This window comes from Magallana gigas, chromosome 9, assembly GCF_963853765.1.
Source record: "Magallana gigas chromosome 9, xbMagGiga1.1, whole genome shotgun sequence".
Classification (NCBI taxonomy): Eukaryota; Metazoa; Mollusca; class Bivalvia; order Ostreida; family Ostreidae; genus Magallana; species Magallana gigas.
In genome coordinates this window covers 14,927,096-14,946,925 of record NC_088861.1, presented here as the reverse complement: position 1 = coordinate 14,946,925, position 19,830 = coordinate 14,927,096, and the positions used below count along the sequence as shown (strand labels likewise).

At 30.1% G+C, this 19,830-nt stretch overlaps 1 protein-coding gene across 1 annotated transcript; it reads left to right on the top strand.

Moving 5' to 3' along the window:
- Positions 1–15,209: 15,209 nt before the first annotated feature.
- LOC105348531 (uncharacterized) lies at positions 15,210–19,830 on the top strand. The gene is made up of 7 exons (XM_066071674.1): positions 15,210–15,344; positions 15,460–15,500; positions 15,599–15,724; positions 16,503–16,631; positions 16,885–17,013; positions 17,544–17,612; positions 17,714–19,830. The coding sequence occupies exons 1-7, from the start codon at positions 15,253–15,255 to the stop codon at positions 17,938–17,940; spliced, it is 813 nt and encodes a 270-aa protein (XP_065927746.1). The 5' UTR covers positions 15,210–15,252; the 3' UTR covers positions 17,941–19,830.

The following is a 19,830-nucleotide window of genomic DNA, read 5'->3' as shown; positions in this document are numbered from 1 at the left end:
ATGATTAATTAAAGCTGACATGAATTCATAAATACGCATTATTTCCCTTTTATCTCCGACTACCGCCATATTAGTTGTCGATTTCTATTGTTCTGCTCCTCGCTACACACCCCCTATATAAGACCGAGAGAACTATTCATGCTTCGCCGCATTCAGGAATTTCATACACCCCAACACGAAAAGACTTGTAAAAACGTGTTTTGAACAAAAATAATATGACAACCACTGCACTGGCAAGATATATCCAATAAACTACGAAACAAGACAAACTGAAATCCAGGCGCAGATACTTCGAAAAGTCCTCGATAATTGTAGACCGTTTTCCTTGTATGTTATAACATCGCACATGCGCAAACGACACACTGTGGTAGATCGAGCAATGTCAATTATGAAATGACACTTACAGGGATGGGGTTGGGACCATCTGATATTCTGAATCTGGTTCAGAACTTCTTGAAAAAAGACAAAAGAAAAACATTATTGAAGAAAAGTAGGCCAAGCTATCCTTGGTACTATGGATTTATGACTAGGTATTCAGATATAGTAGAAAAAAGGAAAGAAACACTTCTTGAAGCCTCTCGCTCCAAAGTCACTAAAGAGCTTACAGATGATTGATTTTAGAAGTTCGAAGAATTCCTGTCAGAGAGAAACTTATTGGATAAACCACATAACATTTACTTCGCAGATGAAACAGGTTTCACTATGGGGAGGAAATCTGGAGTGGTTGTGGGAGAAACAAGACAGAGATACACAGATGACGTTCCACATTTATCAGGCGGGTCAACAAAACAACGTAAGACAGTTATGTACTGTGTCAGTGCAGACTGAATTGTTTTACCACCCTATTATGTGTATCCTTCACCAAAACCTACAGCATATGATCTTTTGTTACATGTATGTGCAACAAGAAGCTCAATCATTCATTGCACACTAAAAGGATGAATGAATTCAAATACTTTTTCTGCATTCATAGACCATTTCGATAACAATGTAGACAAGAATGACAGACCAGTTATACTTTTGATTGACAGTGTAATTTCACATATCAACATGGACATATTTACAAAAGCAGGTAGTAGAGGAATTGAAATTTACATGCTAGTACCACATGCTACCCAATTAATGCAGCCATTAGATAAAGGTGTGTTTGAGCCGCTGAAAAAGAGTGCTACAAAACAGTGCGTAAAAACACTCGTGAAAATCCGTGCAAGCCTATTGACAAAAAGAACTTTGTCTTGAAGTTGCATGAAACATCGCATTTCATAAACCCAGCATTGTCATAAGAGCATTCAAAGGCTCTGGTATTTATCCTGTGAGGAGTTCTGCAATTTCAATGACAAACTTAAGCTACCCCATACTTTCAGTGATACAGATGAAGTTCGTGAGACAGGGGTTTCAACTGTAACCAGGGTTGATGAAAAGGATGGTTCAACAGCAGCCAGTAAGGCTTTCGAGCTTTACAGTGATACTATAGGAACACCGTCAAGACAAAGGTATGAGCCTCAACTGGATGAAGGTTGGTATATTGAAGGGCTATCTCCTTGATTTAGAGGGTACAAGAAACTGAAAGAAAAGGCTCATCCCTATGCTCTAGATGCTGTGAATTAGGAGACTCGTACACATTCATCAAGTACTTCAATTCAGCATTCCACTCAGAATGTTAAGGAGGACAGTGAGAACACTTCATCCACCTCAAGATTGTATTTATTAGCTTGGGCATGCTTTACATGATGAGGAGCAAGACGATCATTTAAGCAATTACACTACTCTTTCATATAATACATCAGAATCGAGTAAGTTGTCACCTGCTGCTCTTGAAGTAGTAATCAGATTACCCAAACTAACAACTACCTGTAGTTAACCAAAACCTAAAAACCTTAAAAGTTCTTTGCCATACAGTTTGACATCAGCAGACTCCATCAGACAAATGGCTTTGCAAAAACGGAATTTATCAAGAAAAAAGGCAGAAAAAGAAAAGGCAGCAAAGACACGTTATCTAAAGAAGAAAGAAAAAGAAGGGAAAGCGAAATCATCTGCAAAAGAACCTCGAAAGAAACAATCCAGTGCCATTTTTGTGCAGAAGAAATTGAATGAGTGTATTAATGTGTTAATATAAGAATATACCATGTTTATCATTAACATGATTTTTTTTAATGTTTGAATTTTGAAATACATCTATATATACAATGTATTGCATGGTGCATTGCGAAATGCTTCAGAAAATTAAAAAAAGATATTCATTTTATTTTAAAAGAGTAAATCCGGTACTGTTCATCAAAACTAGCAGTACTGTTTATGTTATGTGTTCTACTAGTATCATATGTATGTTTATATGGTTGCAATTTTTTTTTTAACAAATTGTGTATTCTTTCAGAAATCCCTCCATACTACTGAAGAATTCTGTGACAAAGGGGTACCACCTATATGAAATACGGCTTCCGATGAATCTTACAGACTCTCCAACAAGATTACCTGTCGATCTCGGATATACCAATTTAACTGACCACATGTATCTCTGGTTTGGATTCCAGAGTTTACATATTTTCCAACCGATTTACACGATGTCACAACAGATGTGGAAAGGACTTTAAAACTTACTGACATTTATGGTTTGCCAGTTGGCCATGCCCCTAGAGGTCTAAGTTTTGCATTTCTTCAATTGATAGAAACTAACTGCCAAATACACGCCCTGACAATAGGAGATCCATGCCCAAGTTTCCCTCCATGGCACCATGTTATGGAAAAGGGAGGGGGAGATTAGTTTTTCCTTGTGATTATGTAATCATATGTTCACAAGACATCATCAATTATGCCAAAGAAGTAATTCCCTATGCAATAGGACAAATGCCTGAGAGGAATACCATGGCATTGGAGATTACATAAAGAAATGAACAATTTTATGTATTGTTAAATGTTTTTTTTTTTAAATCTAATTACAATCAATTCAAATTATTATTTGAGAAAATTTCCATAATGTCCATTTTGATTTTACAAGTTTTCAAGACTCATTTTACATACTGGTAATTCAGTTTTCTTTGAAATGTTCATTTAGTACTATTCTATGATTGATCACATATTCATTTTATTGCTGTTACTTTTATTTATGTACATTAACTTATTTGTTTACATTAAATCAAGATCTAGTAAATGAAAGGTGCCTAAATGAAAGTTTTTATGATTTTCAAGATATATATCCTTTGAATGATGTTTCATAACAATACCTTTGTTTCATAGGGTGTACCGGGGTTTACATTTTTGGTAAACACAATGAAAAATGATGTTTTAAACAACCGTTTTCTATGAAATAAGAAGGATAAAAGTGACGGATCTCGGAGTTTTCTCCATTTTTGACCAATGAAATATATCCAGAATGCTTACAGTCTCTCCAAAAATGGCATCAAACAACCTGCTTTTTAAAATGATATCAAATTGAATATAGGAACCGGGATTACTTTTACGTGAATAAATATAGAATGTCAAAAAATTGTTTTATTTTCTACAAAATTCCTTTAAAGCCATAAAATACGGGAAAAGATTCATCAAATCAAATATGACGTCATAATGGTTCTAGCACCAAAAAGATACTCTGGAATCATTTACTAGATATTTACCTCAAATGGTGCACAAGAATGTATTGAGTATAATATGGTTTTTTTTTAGATAAAAAAATACAATTATTGTTCTCAGCCCTTCTTGGTTTCAGGCTTGGTTGCTTTTCATATCCTTTTTTACCATTTTTTAAAAGTAGAAACGCCAATATTTGGAATGGTTTTATTTCTTCAATCTTATGACAGGACAATTAATTCCGTCCTGGGTCCAAATTTTTAGTCTGGGGTCGATTTGCTTGGGAACCGCTGAGGTATTCAGTACTCATCGACTTATTCGTAACCAGTAAAATGACAAGCTAAGAGATATAGATTTATTTACATCTTTCCATGCAGTGATGAATTTTATCAAGGGTCCATTTTAAATCGCAGGTATCTGGGCTACTTTGACAATGATAATTTTAAAATATCGCTCACGTATATGACTAGCACAGCCTATTCGTAACACTATTCGGAACTGGTCAAACGACTGTAACTGCCTCTGGGCAAATTCAAAACGGGGCGAAACCGTTTGCAAGCGAGGAAAGACACGGGGTGAAAACAACCATGCATACAGTAATTTTATTCGTCAGATTGTATCCCATGTCTTTTTGCCTGTTCGATCAGCCAAGAATCAAGAAGAGTTGTCACAGTCATTTCATGTATATCTTTACCAATTTTATGCTATGCCACAGCATGCGATTTTAATGATTTGCCATGAGATATGTATTTTACGCAATGAGAAATTGAAATGAAGGGCTTGATAAAATGGTATGGTATACTATTGAACAAAAATATCTCTATACACAGACGATTTTATAAACATTATGGAGTAAAATGATAAGGAGCCAAACTTGACCAGTAATCTGCAATGTCAACATTTATTCCTATTAATTAAAGCATTTAAAACCAAGTTAAAACCATGTATGATATGCTATGGTATAATGTGGCGAATGAGAATCTATGAGATTGTATGTTTTGGTATGAGATTCCAATGCTATGATATGAGATTCCAATGCTATGCTATTAGATTTCAATGATATCCTACGCTATGGTATATATTGTAAAAGATATGCTTGAAATGATTGTAACTGGAAATAAGTGGAGAATACATTCATAAGTGAAGCAATAATAGTAAATTATTTCCATAACTTATTCCTTCATCTATTTCGTAATATCACTCCATTCGTTCATTTTCATTTTATCGGAGTGCGTTACGTTCTTAATCTCCCGAAAATTTATCAATACACATGTAGCAAACTCTATAAGGCTAGCTTTCGATCAAAAAGTCGGGTCTATGTTTATGAAATATGTTTAGAAAATAGAACAATGTTATTTGATTAATTGTGCATTAAATGATTATATGTATACGTACTTTAGTAATAATGCAAGTATTTTATCCGTTGAAGCAGTGCAAGGTGCTCTAGGAAGTTGCTTATCATTAAGGTTTGTTTTGCCGTTTTGTTAAATTTGCTGATCCACCTGTACACTTGTTTCAATGCCATACACTTGTTTACATACAAATCACACAGTTCTTTGGATTGTTTTTCGATTCTTTACCTAGTCTGGCACATGCTTTTATGTAGTCTCTAATTTTAGCCTTATTGGATGATGACTTACCAGTCATATTTTTATACAGTGTCTTGACTAGGGATTATATATCACAGGAGTATTCGCTGGTTAAACGTGGTCAGATAAACGGCCATAAATAGAATATAAACCAAATCATGCATGAAAAGCAATTCTGGGTCAATTAAACCTTGCATTTTATGGAATCTGATTAGTGAAATTATTTATTGAACGTCCCTTGTATACTGGGATCAGTTTTGTAAATTTTTTAATCTCCATCATAAGCATTTCATTCTTTACCTTCTTTGCAACAAAACACATTTTGTTACAAGCAAGACGGTTCTCAGTTTCAACATGTATTGATTTTTGTCATAAATGATTGTTTATTTGCCAAACTTTAAATTAACCAAAGCGCATTTGAGATTTCTTTAAAAAAATGCTTGTTGCCTCGAATGTTACACTGTATGAAAATTTGACTGGTAAGTGTGTAATTTCTGCATGAACGTAATGGAGTAGTACTAATTCAATTAATCATTTGAATATTTTGTCATTTGGCAATACCGTAAATCAAATGGTTTAATATGGAACTAAAATTCAAATAAATACAGTAATTGTTTACACGGCTGAGGTGTTAAATGACGCCTGTTGAATAACACGCAAGTTACACACTTATAGATCTAGTTAATGAAATCGTTCAATTGATTTGATCAAAAATGAGGCTTACAAAACATAACGTTACAGTAAATAGTTCAAGTTATCTTAAAGCATATATATATATATATATATATATATATATATATATATATATATATATATATATATATATATATATATATATATATATATATATCTTGTAAATCATACTTGTAATTTTTACATAAAGGATTGAGGACGAAAAAAATAACATTGATTTCTCATATCCATATTGATTTATTTTTTTTACAGTTTAATAATTCTGCAATACCTTTAATAGCCATCCCTTCCTTGTGCAATGGATTGTTTTTTGTAATCATTCACGTTATCGAATCAAACAAATTTTTCCTTTTAAACATTTGATACAACATTCAAAATTGATTGTTGAAGAAATCCTTACCATTTTTCTTGTATTAAAAAAATTAATCATTAAATGAGCAAAACATTTGTTTAAATCAAACGAATTTTTTAAGTACAAAATACGAATTATGAAATACAGATGGCTTTTTTTTTTTGTTGATTATCAACACGAATATTTCTCATTTAAACAAAGAACTGTCGTGTTTGTTATTGAGCATTTATATAAGTATAAAAAAAAACAAAACAGAATCGTACATTTTAAAACCAATAAATCTATAAAGTTGTTTGAACTATAAACGTTGGATTTGCTATCATTTCAATATATTAATTGACTTATCACAATAATTCTCAAAAGGTTAAATAAGATACACTTCGGTATTTGGATGGTGAACACTTGACTCTGTCATGACATTATGATATAAATATTCATTAATATTTCCTTGATAAAGTTATTATCATGAGTAATTCAACACTGTAACGTCATCCCCTAAAATAACCTTTCAAAGTATATAGAACATACATGTTAGTATTGCATTTTAATTGTAATCCGAATGGTAGAAGTATTTCTTATCATATCAAAAATGTTTAAACTTGCATGTATATATTTTGAAAACGTGTTGTTTTTTTTATAAAATGATTATTTATTGCCCCAAAAATCATATCTTTACGACAGTGATGATTAATTTCTATCAATATCTATAAGGATATGAAAACCTATTTAGTAATGTGCAGAAATATGGGAAGTCAAAATGGAAATCTTATGTGTATTCTGTCTTTATGATAGTTACAAATTCTACGTTCAGTTTTTTCACTGGATGAGTCGAATGTAAGAATTAAAAGATAAAGTAACTGTTACACGCAGATTCTGTGAATGCAATTTGTGTTTCTAAAACCAGTACATATATTTATCCATAATTGATTTCCCTATGAAAGGGCTTTAACTTATGTAGTTTACTTTACGTATGACTATCACCTCCATCTTTCGATAAATAATACAATGTATATAAACAAAACAAGACATGGTATATGTTGCTCTTTGCCACCAGCGTGACTTTAATTGTTACATAACATTGTAACACATTGCGTAAAATTATATAAAATTATATTACGTAATACAACAATTGAATTTTAATTGAATTATGTCACAATTCTGAATTTGATCTTAAAATGATGTAACTATAATTAATTTCCGAATAGTGACTAATAATAATATACACATATGAATTTTATCAATTGGCTTTATTGAGAAACTGAAATCGAAAATCGGTTACGTAATATCGTCAAACAAATTCCTTGTTGTCGGAAAACGCTCTGTACATCTACAATAAAATACATGCATGAACAAAGAAAATGAAAAAAAAATGAAAAATAAAGAAAATAATATAAAACATTTATCACTGGAACGGTGGATGGGGTGGTGGTGGATTTTTAAAGAAATGGTCCGAAGGAACAGAATCAGTATTGAAAGGTGTTACCCGTGCGGCGTCCTGAAAGAAAATGAATTAGCGCGTCTTTCTAGATAAAGAGAGTCGCTAGAATTCCCGCGTTTAATTTCATTGGTCAAATGATGACACCAACATTACGTGACCAAATAGAGCACTCTCTTCTTCTTGATTATACACATTTAAAAGTGCGACAACTCATAGTGCGAACAATTGTAAAAAGCATTTTAAGTAAACTAAAAATTCATATATATATATATATATATATATATATATATATATATATATATATATATATATATATATATATATATATATATATATATATATATATATATATATATATAGACGACTAGTAAGGGAAGTAATAGGCATTCAATTTCTTTCGTGATTTTTTTTAAATCAAAACAAATAAAACTTACGAAAAAAACAATAGTCTTTTGTCAATGTAATTGTTACATTGTCTTGCTGATTAATGCTCCTCTGCGTGTAGAATTAAGTTACATTTGAGTTAAATCTTGGTATGTCGATAACGTAATGCTTGCTTTGTTTGAGGATGAAGAGGCAGTGGACTAGCAAGATTCATTAACTTCGTTCGAAACATCTGTTAATTATTATGCATTAATTTAAATGATAGATAATTTAAATAAATAAGTAGGATATGAATGTAGCATTCTCCTTAAGTAATAAAAATTTCGGTTGGATATAAAGTGAGAAGACTATTATATATTGATATATGCAGGTACTTATAAAGAGTGGGGGTGCATCTGCTCGTGTGTGCGATAATTTCTAAATGGTTTAAATGTATAAAGAATACAAACCATTAGAAAATACACGTAAACAGTATTGTGTATGATCTGCATAAACACATGACCTAAAATAAGAACTAAGTTAAAAGTTATGCAATATTTTATATTCCTCGCGATGATTTGGAGTAGAGATAAATCATTTGAATTCATTCAAATTGAATAAAAACGTTAACAGATGTACAAATTTAGGTTAGTACAGTTTCAATTTTTGCACATTTGTCATTGTTTATTTGTGAATTAGGTCATAAGGAATAGAAGAACAGTTGTATTTATTCAAAATAATGTTGGTGCTGGAAAATGACTGGCATTAACATTTTATACTCATCATCATAATAAAAATCTAAATTTTAAAATTATATGCTTTTAAGGACGGAGTCTTCTCGTTATCAAACATACTTCTTATAATAAGAATTTCATGAAATTTTGTCACAATCAAACAGATTATATTATCAAATGATTCTATCAGTTTAATCAAATTTGACCTTTTTGTTTTCGCATAAAGGTCAGGTCAAGGTCACTACCCTTTTCCTCAACGTAAAGGATGATAAAAATAAGAGTAACTCTTTGTAGTTCTGTTGACATTTGTTTAAGATTTAAAGATTCTATTCTTCAATAAAATGATAGAATATCAAAACGTCTATGAGTTTATACTACTAAATTGGAATAAACATTTATGATAAAATTGATTTGGCTTAGACCGCATTTCCTTTAATTTTCTTAAATTTTGAAGAAATTTTGATTATTTTTTCATGCTTCTTATAATAAATTTATTTCTGTTTTTTATGTATAATGGAGACTTTATATAAAGATATGAATTGACAGAAAAGCTAATATATATATTGATCATTTAATAAGAAAAAAATACCCTGAATATTTGGGCGCTTTAAAAAGCTTATAAAAATGTAATTTGATAGGCAAATCATATTTTAAAAACATATTCTGAAACCCAAGTATTATATCATTAGTTCACATTAGTAAAAAAATCCAACACCAATGTAATTGTGTTTAAAATGCTAAAACAAACTCATTAATCTGCAAAACTTCTGAATTGCGAAACATGTAATATTTTCCTACGCCAATATTACGCCAAAAATATAGTCCTTGTTAGATTCTAAACAATGATTACTTTTTCTACGCCAAGTTGATTGATAATAAAAAAAAGAAAAGAAAATATACTATTTAATTTCCTTTCATCTTGATTTAATTAACAATTAATCAAATTTTCGTTTGACAAATCGAAAATCAGAAAAGACTTCTTCCTTAACATTCTAAAAAGATTTTTTTTTAAATATTGACTGAATCGGAGAGTTATTTTATTTTGCCGTCATGAATTGAAAAGTAACGTTAAGTATGCTACATTTTATATTAATCAAAACCCTGAACATAACATTCATCTCCTATGCGTTTGAAAAGTCACAACTGTTTTCAATCCCCTAAATAAGTAAACAAAGATTATTAAAAGGAGAAAAAAACCTCTTAGCACTTTAACATGTATCCTGTATCTACATGACCCTTTCAAAATCGTTACCCTCCCTGGGATTACTACGCCCTCCGCTACCCCACATGTCAGTACTATTCAAATTAATGCAGATAACTTATTTATATCACTATAACTAGAAATAGTGAATAGCAGCTATATGTATTTATTTTGATCAAACATACTATACATCAACAGTATCTCATATTTTATTATTTTTTATGCTAATAAAAGTAAGAAAGTAGAGTAAGAGTAAGAAACGTCAATATTTTTTATAATGCATGATTTATCTTATCTAATTATCTTTATTTCAAAATTTGATGGTACCAAAGGTGACCATCTATCTTTAATCGAATTTATAAAAATGAACATATTTTCAAAATACAAATAATGTAAAAGAACAAGCCAAAAATATCAGCAAATGTTAACTAATTAGAAGTAGCAAATCTTATTTTTCTCACATTAAAAAATATTAGTTTTTCACAAAAACGTGAAGCATTTTGTTGTGCTTTACACAACATTAAGGAACTTAATTGTATGTGTTTCTCCAAATAAAACAAATACTAATTTCTACCTACCACAGACGTCACAACCTACACCAATGTAGCAGTATATGCTAAGGAATAAGAAATAATTGACCATGTTGTTGTTATTATACGATTACCTCGCGCTGTCCATCGATATGACTTGTCCATTTATTCATATTAAATATTCTCTTTTCGATGACTAATCTTTTTCTTTCCTACAGTTGGTGGCTACATAATGTAATTGTATACTCATAGTCAGTAAATATATATTTTCTTAAAGCAAACTTTATTTGTCGGCGATGAATACTTTTTTCATTATAAACAAATCAGAGTTATTGAACTTCGAATTTAACTAAGCTACTCAGATTACACTAAAGTGTCTAAGTTTCAAAACCAGGGAAATCGAATGCCACAGGTTAATAATTTCAATGACTATACACCATGGGCAGATAGCATGAACCTATTTCTCGGTTAGATAGAATAGCATGTTTATTCGTTGAAGTTTTACATAGACAATTTTCACAGAGGTGTACTAAAACATATTATTTCTGTTTAATGGTAAATCTTTGAATTTCAGTTCCATTACAGTTTCTTTATTTTGAATACATTGTGTAACATCTAGAATTTTTCTTATTGTGTTTTTTTCATTGCTTATCCTTAAAAATATGCATACGGTACAAGAATGATTCACTGAAAGTCTTTTGTCATTTATGCTTTATAAACATAACTATGAGCTGATGTCATTAATGAGGAAGTGATAGCTAGTCTGGTATGATACTACTTGCACTGTGAAGTAAAAAGGGTTGATAACACCGGTGATGATAAAGTTCAATTGTAAACACCATCTGGTGCCACGTCGAGAAAAAAAAGAACAAGACCCAAAATCATTTTTTTTACTGCAGAAACTATTTAGAGATGAATAAAATCAAGCAAAAACATCTATTTTTCTTGTAAAGCAAACTTTTTCCGATTCAAATGTCTGATAAGAAAAATAATTTGTTTGCAAGTTCATAAAATACACGTCAAAATTATTTTTTTTTTGCTTGTTAAGATTTTTGGGATGAGTCTGCCCCCCCCCCCCTTTTAAAACAATGCTACTTACCTGAGACGTAGATGGACATGTACAATAACATCGTGAGAAGTGAGGTTATTGATCTTTTGCTAAGTGTGCTATGTCTAAAGTATTAATGCTCCTATAAATACCAGCTTGTTTTATAATATCCACCTCAACGAGTCTATTTAAGAGGGCATGGTAGTTGTGATCTTTTTTAATTATAAAAGACCATATTAGTATCCACAAAAGGAAGAAGTATGAATAAAGAAACTCAAATTTAAACTTAATATTTAGAGTATTTTTCTTTATCCTAAAATTATATGTTTAAAAAAATTCCTAAAATGAAAAGTATATGTATGTGATACTAAAAATTACTTGACTTGATAAAGTGTGGCATAGTATGTTTTACATGTAAGTGGAATGATCCTTCGTTGAACAATTTCATTAAATGTTAAATTATAAGTCTTTGAACAACATTTAATAGCAAGGTGACATAGAAAAAAAGTAGATATTCATGTGTATTTATAAATACCTACGGTGTGTTTAGATACTTTATTCATTATATATATATATATATATATATATATATATATATATATATATATATATATATATATATATATATATATATATTATTACTTATTAGGTTAGTTACTGACTCACTACGGAAATGTATTGGGTTGATCAATCTCATAGATGGCGAGGCGAATATATTTCCGTAGTGAGTCAGTAACTAACCTAATAAGTGTTTTGTTTTCTCGAGGACTTTCAAGCGACATATTTATTCACAAATAGCGATGATCTACGCAAAGCCATGTACAAGATGCCTTACATCTCGTCCAATTTAACTCATTTAAACTCTTCAAAATTTTCAATCTCACCTTACAAATACTCTTTCAAAATCTTTGCTTCACACATGTTTACTTACAATGTTTTGTTGCTATTCAATTTTAATTTTTTTTCCCTTTCCTCTGCAGAGATTTGAGCAAATTTCGACGCTGCCATTTTGTTCTGCTCCAGACAAAACAATGTGACGTCAATATTCTAAGGGCAACTACTCTAATTTTAAAGAATTTCAAAGGGCAACTACTCCAAATACTTTAAGAACTTACGGCATGCAGTATATTTATAAAATACTATGAAATGTCGAAATGAGTAAGCGAAGCGGCCATATTCCCTTATATTATTTCTCACAGAACAAATATAGAGATATATGAGGCAATCACGTGCTATGTTTAAACCAATGAAAATGTGACATTTCAGTCCATATACTGTATATATAAATATATATATATATATATATATATATATATATATATATATATATATATATATATATATATATATATATATATATATATATATATATATATATATATATATATATATATGTGTGTGTGTGTGTGTGTGTGTGTGTGTGTGTGTAATTTTGTTTTTCTTATGTAATCTCTGAGATAACACACTAATTGTTTAAACGACTGAAGACTGAAGTGAATGTCTGTAAGTTGACACGCAAGTTACCCCTTTAGATCTCGTTTATGACATCGCCCTATTCATATAATCGAATATGCAGTTTGTTGAACAAATTCTTCTTTAAATAGATCAGGTTATTTGGATGTGTCTATATTTCTGATAAAGCATACTAGTAGATTTTACATTTTTAAAAATAAAGACAGAAGAAAAATACTAGTATCACGTATCCATTCTGATTTTTTTATTTATACAATTTAAAATTCTTTTATGTTTTCCGTGTGCAATCTCTGAGATAACACACTAATTGTTTAAAGAGGTTCGATCCTCTGATTTTGGGTAGCCATTTTGTGTCACCTCTAGTCTGGAAATTCTGTGTCATATATGAATTCTACTTGTAAATTCCTTTTTTACAATGCCAAATAAACTCTACTGAATAAAATAGTGAAGAAAAAATTCCATATTTAGAGAGTGTAGTAAGGTACTATATTTTGTGGCGGAAGGTTTTTAAGAAGAAAATGAACAATTTTCATAACTCAGTTGTTTTAAAGTACCGTAATTTTACCTTTCTTATTTTCCGTACAGTCCAAATTTTCAGATAGTTTATGCATTGGGATATCTTCGTATTGTTTCAAAGAACATATTTCAACAATATTTCAATATTTCTATCGACATATATTGGCATGTTTAAGTGATATTTCATAAAAGTAAAGAAAAAATCAACTCCAATTCCCCCCTAAAATTAGCTTATTTCATGCCATATCTCAAAATTTACATCATAGACCCATACTTTTGGTTTTATTTTCTGAATATTTAAGTTTCTTTTGACAAGTCTGTCATAATTTGAGAAAAAGTTTGAGACTTTTGAATTATTTAATTGCATTTTGAATTGTTTATGAATAAAAATAGTATTTTTTCAGTGCAAAAAGGTCACAATATCAATAAGGTGAAAAAATTGCAAACTTTTTCATTATGATAATTTTAATTTTATCAATTCTAAAAAATGTAAATTTGTATTTGATACCATGGTTCATTTCGATAAAAAATTATAGAGGGAAAAGCGATTTATGTGCAATTTGCATTCTCAGTGCAGAAAGGTCATATTAAATACACCGTAGCACCGAAAGGAGCATATAGACCCCAACATTTTGTTTTGAATTTTGGTTTAGATATGTGTGTAGATATTTAAAAAATACTTTAGAAAAAAACTTAGAGACATTTGATCGCAGGATCTAACGTCCTTAAACGACTGATGTGGTTGTCTGTACGTTGACACGCAAGTTACACCCTTTTCTCGTTAATGCCATCGCCCTATCCATACGATCGAATATGAAGTTTGTTAAACTAATGCTTCTTGAAATAGTTCAGGTTATTTGAATGTGTCTATATTTCTTATAAAGTATACTAGTAGAATTTACATAAGAAAAATAAAGACAGAAGAAAAAGTACAGTATCACGTATCCATTCTGATTTATTTTTTTATACAATTTAAAAATTTTGCGATATGCTTAAAGATGCCTTCCTTCCTTGTCCAATAAAACATTTCCTGTGATATTTCAATTGTTATTTGAATTTGTAATTGAAAGAAACTTAATATTTCTTGTGCATGTACTACAATTGTTCCAAATCGATTGTTGAAGAAATAAATGTAATTATTCATTTGCAATATTGAAAACGTTACAGTCATTAAATGGGCATAACATTTGTTGATATCAAACGGTTTTTACTTGTACGAAATACGAATGGATTTATATTAAATACAAACATGATTGTATATTTCACATTCAAACATTAACCTGTACCGTTTCTCATAGTATTTCAACCGAAAAACAGACGACAAAATTTTACTCTTGATTCAATTGATAATTAGTATCAAACATTAAAATTGCAAATTCCTAAACTAATGAATTCATAAAGTTGTTTGAACTCAAAACGTTTTATTCGCTATCATTTAAATACTTTTTATTGACTTTTTAACTCCAATGATTTATGTTGCATTAAAACTTGGTCTTCACATAAAGGTTTTAATGGTAAAGATAAAAGTTACATATATGTGGATGTTCAACGAGAAACACTGTTATATAATGACATACACTCATTCAAATAACTTTAAATATTTCCTTGATAAAATTATTATTATAAATAACGTCATCCGGTTAAATAACTTGAAAAAGCATATTAATATACTTCTAGGAACATACATGTTTTCAAACAAACTGAAATACACACGAAGTTGTCAAACATCTTTTAATTGTTACCATAATTGAATGATGCTTTCGGACGTAAATTTAGTTAAACGAACAATCATATTTTTTTTAGTTTTAAATCGTATTTCTTTTGTTAAACCAATGACTCAGCGGTAAGTGTTACAGGTTTTTTTCTCTCGGTTAAATTAGGTATTTCATATAAATAATAGTAGATATATAATATAGAGCTTACACGTTAGTACTATGACATTTACCTTTTTTCAATAGTCGTGGATACATGTATGCAGCTGTGGGTACAACCACTAAAGGTGAAACATTCTTTTAAAAACTGTTAATTATTTTAGATATATTTTATAAATTTCCAATTATTAACACTTGTAATTATGTTATTTATTTTTTATTTTAGTTTGTCCATTGGGATACACAGGTCGGAACTGTAATTTTCCATGCCGGTATCCATCCTATGGACAAGATTGCCAGAAAAAATGTAATTGCGAACAACTACGCTGTGATCACAGAACGGGATGTAGAGGTATGTGTTAGTTTTAATAACAAATATAGTTATTTTGGAGAAAAAAAATACCAATTATTAATATTTTTATGATTCCGTTGTTTAATTTTATGGCATACTAGTTAAAAAAACCATTTAGGAGTTCAATGAATGACCCTTCCGCAATGAACACATATTCTTCGGCACTTTTTTGAAACTCGAATGAACGGCCATTTATATAGGCTAAGATATATATCAGCAGGCAGCAGGATTGTCTGACAAAATTTGTAAATTACTTACATCCTCTAAATATGCATTTACTCTACATAAAAATCAACGTACTTTTTCTACTAAGGAAAGCAAAGAAGCAAATAATTGTTCGCCGTTTAGTTGTTCAGTTCAGTTGTTCGTTCGTTTAAGTTTTTTTCAAGATGGAAATATAGCTTTGAAACAAATTTTGAATGCTGAACAGGAATTTCAAAATATAATAAATCTGTTGACATTTTGTTAGAAAGAAGTTTGTAGTTTCGGGAGTGCACACAGATTAGTTTATTTGCTGTTGGGTTTATTTTTTGTCTTTTTTTTTGTTTTTGTTTTGGGTTTTTTTTTGTAATTGCATAGCACAAAACATTTGTTTATCGATGTAAATGCACAATATATTCTAGTCAGTTAATTTTGTTTAAATCAAAGAAATGTATCTGATTTTATATTTGTCCAACATAAAAATTGAACAAATTAAAGAAATTTGATTTAATTTTGTTTTCAACTACATCTAATTTTTGATTAATGCCTATAAAGTTATTATAATAATTTTTTACAGGTTGTCCAGTTGGTTTTATTGGCACAAATTGTGAAGTAGAGTGTCGATATCCAAGTTTTGGTTTTCAGTGTCAACAAAACTGCAGTTGCGAAGAAAAGCGTTGTAACCACATGGAGGGATGCAGATATGGTGAGTAAAGTAGTTTTTTTTTTTCACAGTAATGCATTTGAATGGCGTTGTAACCACATGGGGGATGCAGAGATGTTGAGTAAAGTAGTTTTTTCACAGTAATGCATTTGAATGGTAAAGAAACAAGTGCATTATATGGTTTAGATTGAAATTTACAATTATTCATACAATGTTATATTCCTGCTAATTTTGTTTTTAACTACATCTAATTTTTTATTAATGCCTATAAAGTTATTATAATAATTTTTTATAGGTTGTCCAGTTGGTTTTATTGGCACAAATTGTGAAGTAGAGTGTCGATATCCAAGTTTTGGTTTTCAGTGTCAACAAAACTGCCGTTGCGAAGAAAAGCGTTGTAACCACATGGAGGGATGCAGATATTGTGAGTAAAGTAGTTTTTTTTTTTCACAGTAATGCATTTGAATGGTAAAGAACAAGTGCATTATATACATGTAGTTTAGATTGAAATTTACAATTATTCATACAATGTTATATTCCTGCTAATTTAACATGCAGTACTGATAAGGTCTGAACTAGCTTTTGCATAATCTTATTTCTAGCATCATTTTGTGCATTAGAATGGAGTACTGGATTTTTATATAATCTATATGAAGTTCACGTCTTTAGTTTCAATATTCTATATTTCATGTTTCAAAAAAGATGTTTCCATAGACAGTTTCAAAGTATTTACTCAAATGCCAAAAGCTTCACATATTGTCATATAGCTTATACATTAACTTAAAGAATATTTTATTGTTGAAATTGATATTTGTCGTTGTCATTGTTTATGAGCCTCCATGGGATGATACACGTAAAAAAATTGCCCTCAACCAAGTCTTCAATTGAATTGTACAATCTCAAAAGTGTGGATATTCCATATCTATAAAGGTTGTATCAAAGTTTTTCTTGTAGATTTGACGACGAACAAAATGGTTACGAGCACTAAAATATATACCTTAACATCCACACAGGATGAATTAGGTAAATCAATGCTGTTTATATACAGCGAAAATGCTAGTAAGTTTTTGTTGATTCACACTAGAAAAACCTTCAATGTCTCATTATATGCTTGATAATTTTAGAATATACGATGTCGCAAGTTCACGGAAGAGAGCATACTTTTTCTTCGAAAGAAGATATAATAAATAATGAAAACAAACCTGCCTTGATTCCAATAATAACCATCGTTCTCTCAATATTTGCTCTTATACTTGTGTGTGTTTATGTTTCAACGTTTGCGGTGAGACCTTGGCCGCAAGAAACTGAGAATAATGTTCTTGAAATCCACAGGAATTCAGACCAAGTGTAAAACAACTGAAAAAAAATCGTTTGGTACTTCTTTAAGATTTTTATTAAGGATTATATATACTTAGCGGGTTCCAGGTCGTTCTAGTAATATTGTTAAAAGTTACCTCGAGTTCTGAACAGTATTCAACTATTAACTATACATGTAAATAAACAGTTTATTGGTCTAAGATTCATCTTTAGGTACAAATGTACATGTTTAGTTGTAATGACTCTGAATATGTGTCTGTATATGTAATGACACATTATACAACTTAAGTCAAAAGAAGTTTCAAATTAAAAGAGCTTGTATATTTTGGCTGACCCTTAAAAAAGGGGCCCTGATGTGCCCACTCTATTCCACATCCTTTGAATAGAAAATTTCGTTTTATACAAGTGAAAAAAGAAATTGTTAATGGTTTATTTCTTTATTCTTTTAAATATCATTTTGTTATAAGAATAGAGAACTTATTATGGTATACTTCCTTGTACCTCTGAATTATCCTATGTACACGTCTGACAGTTATATGTATGTGGTCAAACAAAACAGATGTACATGTAATCACAGACACTTTTGTTTCTCGTGGGAAAGCTCGTACATGTTGTTTAACTGACTTGTCATTCAGTTTGGAACCTTCCTTTACTCGGCACCAGTCTTATGGTACTTTATTTAGATATTTCACTGATACATTTGCATATTGTTCATAGTATTGTATCTATAGAGAGTCATAAGTTAGTACATACATGTATCAAGTCAACCTCGAGCAATGGAATTTAGCTTATACAAAATAGCAAAGTATACGTCAACAACCATCCATTATTTCGATAGATATTTGTTTTCTGTTTATGATCTGTAATTGGTTTGGTTAATAATTTGGTTGAAAGAAAAAAAAACTAGCTCGCCATCAAATCACGTGGATCTCGAAAATACCGGTAACTTACCATCATATACGTATAGTTCTTCAAGATATTACAAGATTAAATTCACTAAACTGTAGTCGGAGGTTGCCCTTCGAAATAATGATTGATTGCAGTCTTCAGAAAACATATATTATTGCTGATAGGTCACATCACACTGTGTATAAAATTTGTAACAATGTCAAATGTGAAGTAGCAAAGGGCTGGTGAATATCTATCTTAACGATGTGTCTTTAAAGAAGCTACATATAGGAAAAAGCGATTGGGACTGATGGCAATCACTAAAAGAAAATTGTGCTCTATATTCACAATGTATCATTATAACTAGTCGTGCTGTAACACTTGACTGCCTTCTTTTTTGTCCTGATAAAAAAACCCTTGTTTAAAGCAGGTCACATAATTTCCTGTAAAACAAAAACAGTTTGAAGTCATTAATCACGTTTAATTTTAAATTGATGAAAGAGTTCTAAAGTATATACATGTACCAGAGTGTTTCATGTCTGTATGCATATGGTTAAAAGTTTTTATGTTCGTACCTGTCATGAAAATGTCAGATAATCTGAAAGAAAATGTAATGAATTTTCATTTGTCATTTGAAATAAGTGCTGTATATCTTTGGAATGTTTTCAAAATACAAATATAGCAGTATGATATCGATGTGTTACTGCATTTCTTGTATAATTATTCAACTCAATGCAATTCATTTTGTTTCGATTATGCACTTGAGGTTGTTTAACAGAACATTAACCCATTGTACATTCATATTGTAGCACTTAACCATCTTAAGTTGTCATACTCCAAACTGTGTTTATCGCTCATCTGTTATAAAGTAGAGGATAAAAGTTTTATGCGTTTTTTGTTTAATACATGTAGTAAAATAATATTAAAATGATGATTGCAAATCAGCATAAAACTATATTAAATCTCTTCTGAATAAGACTTTATAGTATAATTTACGTAATATCTAACTGTTATAATTATTAAATATGGATTTGTA

What these genes read in the sequence shown, in the direction of transcription:
- LOC105348531 (XM_066071674.1), top strand. Translation starts at nt 15,253, where the DNA reads ATGATGCTTTCGGACGTAAATTTAGTTAAACGAACAATCATATTTTTT. An exon ending in TGTGGGTACAACCACTAAAG is followed by an intron (nt 15,501 to 15,598) that starts GTGAAACATTCT and finishes TTTTTATTTTAG; the next exon opens with TTTGTCCATTGGGATACACA. An exon ending in ATCCACACAGGATGAATTAG is followed by an intron (nt 17,613 to 17,713) that starts GTAAATCAATGC and finishes TGATAATTTTAG; the next exon opens with AATATACGATGTCGCAAGTT.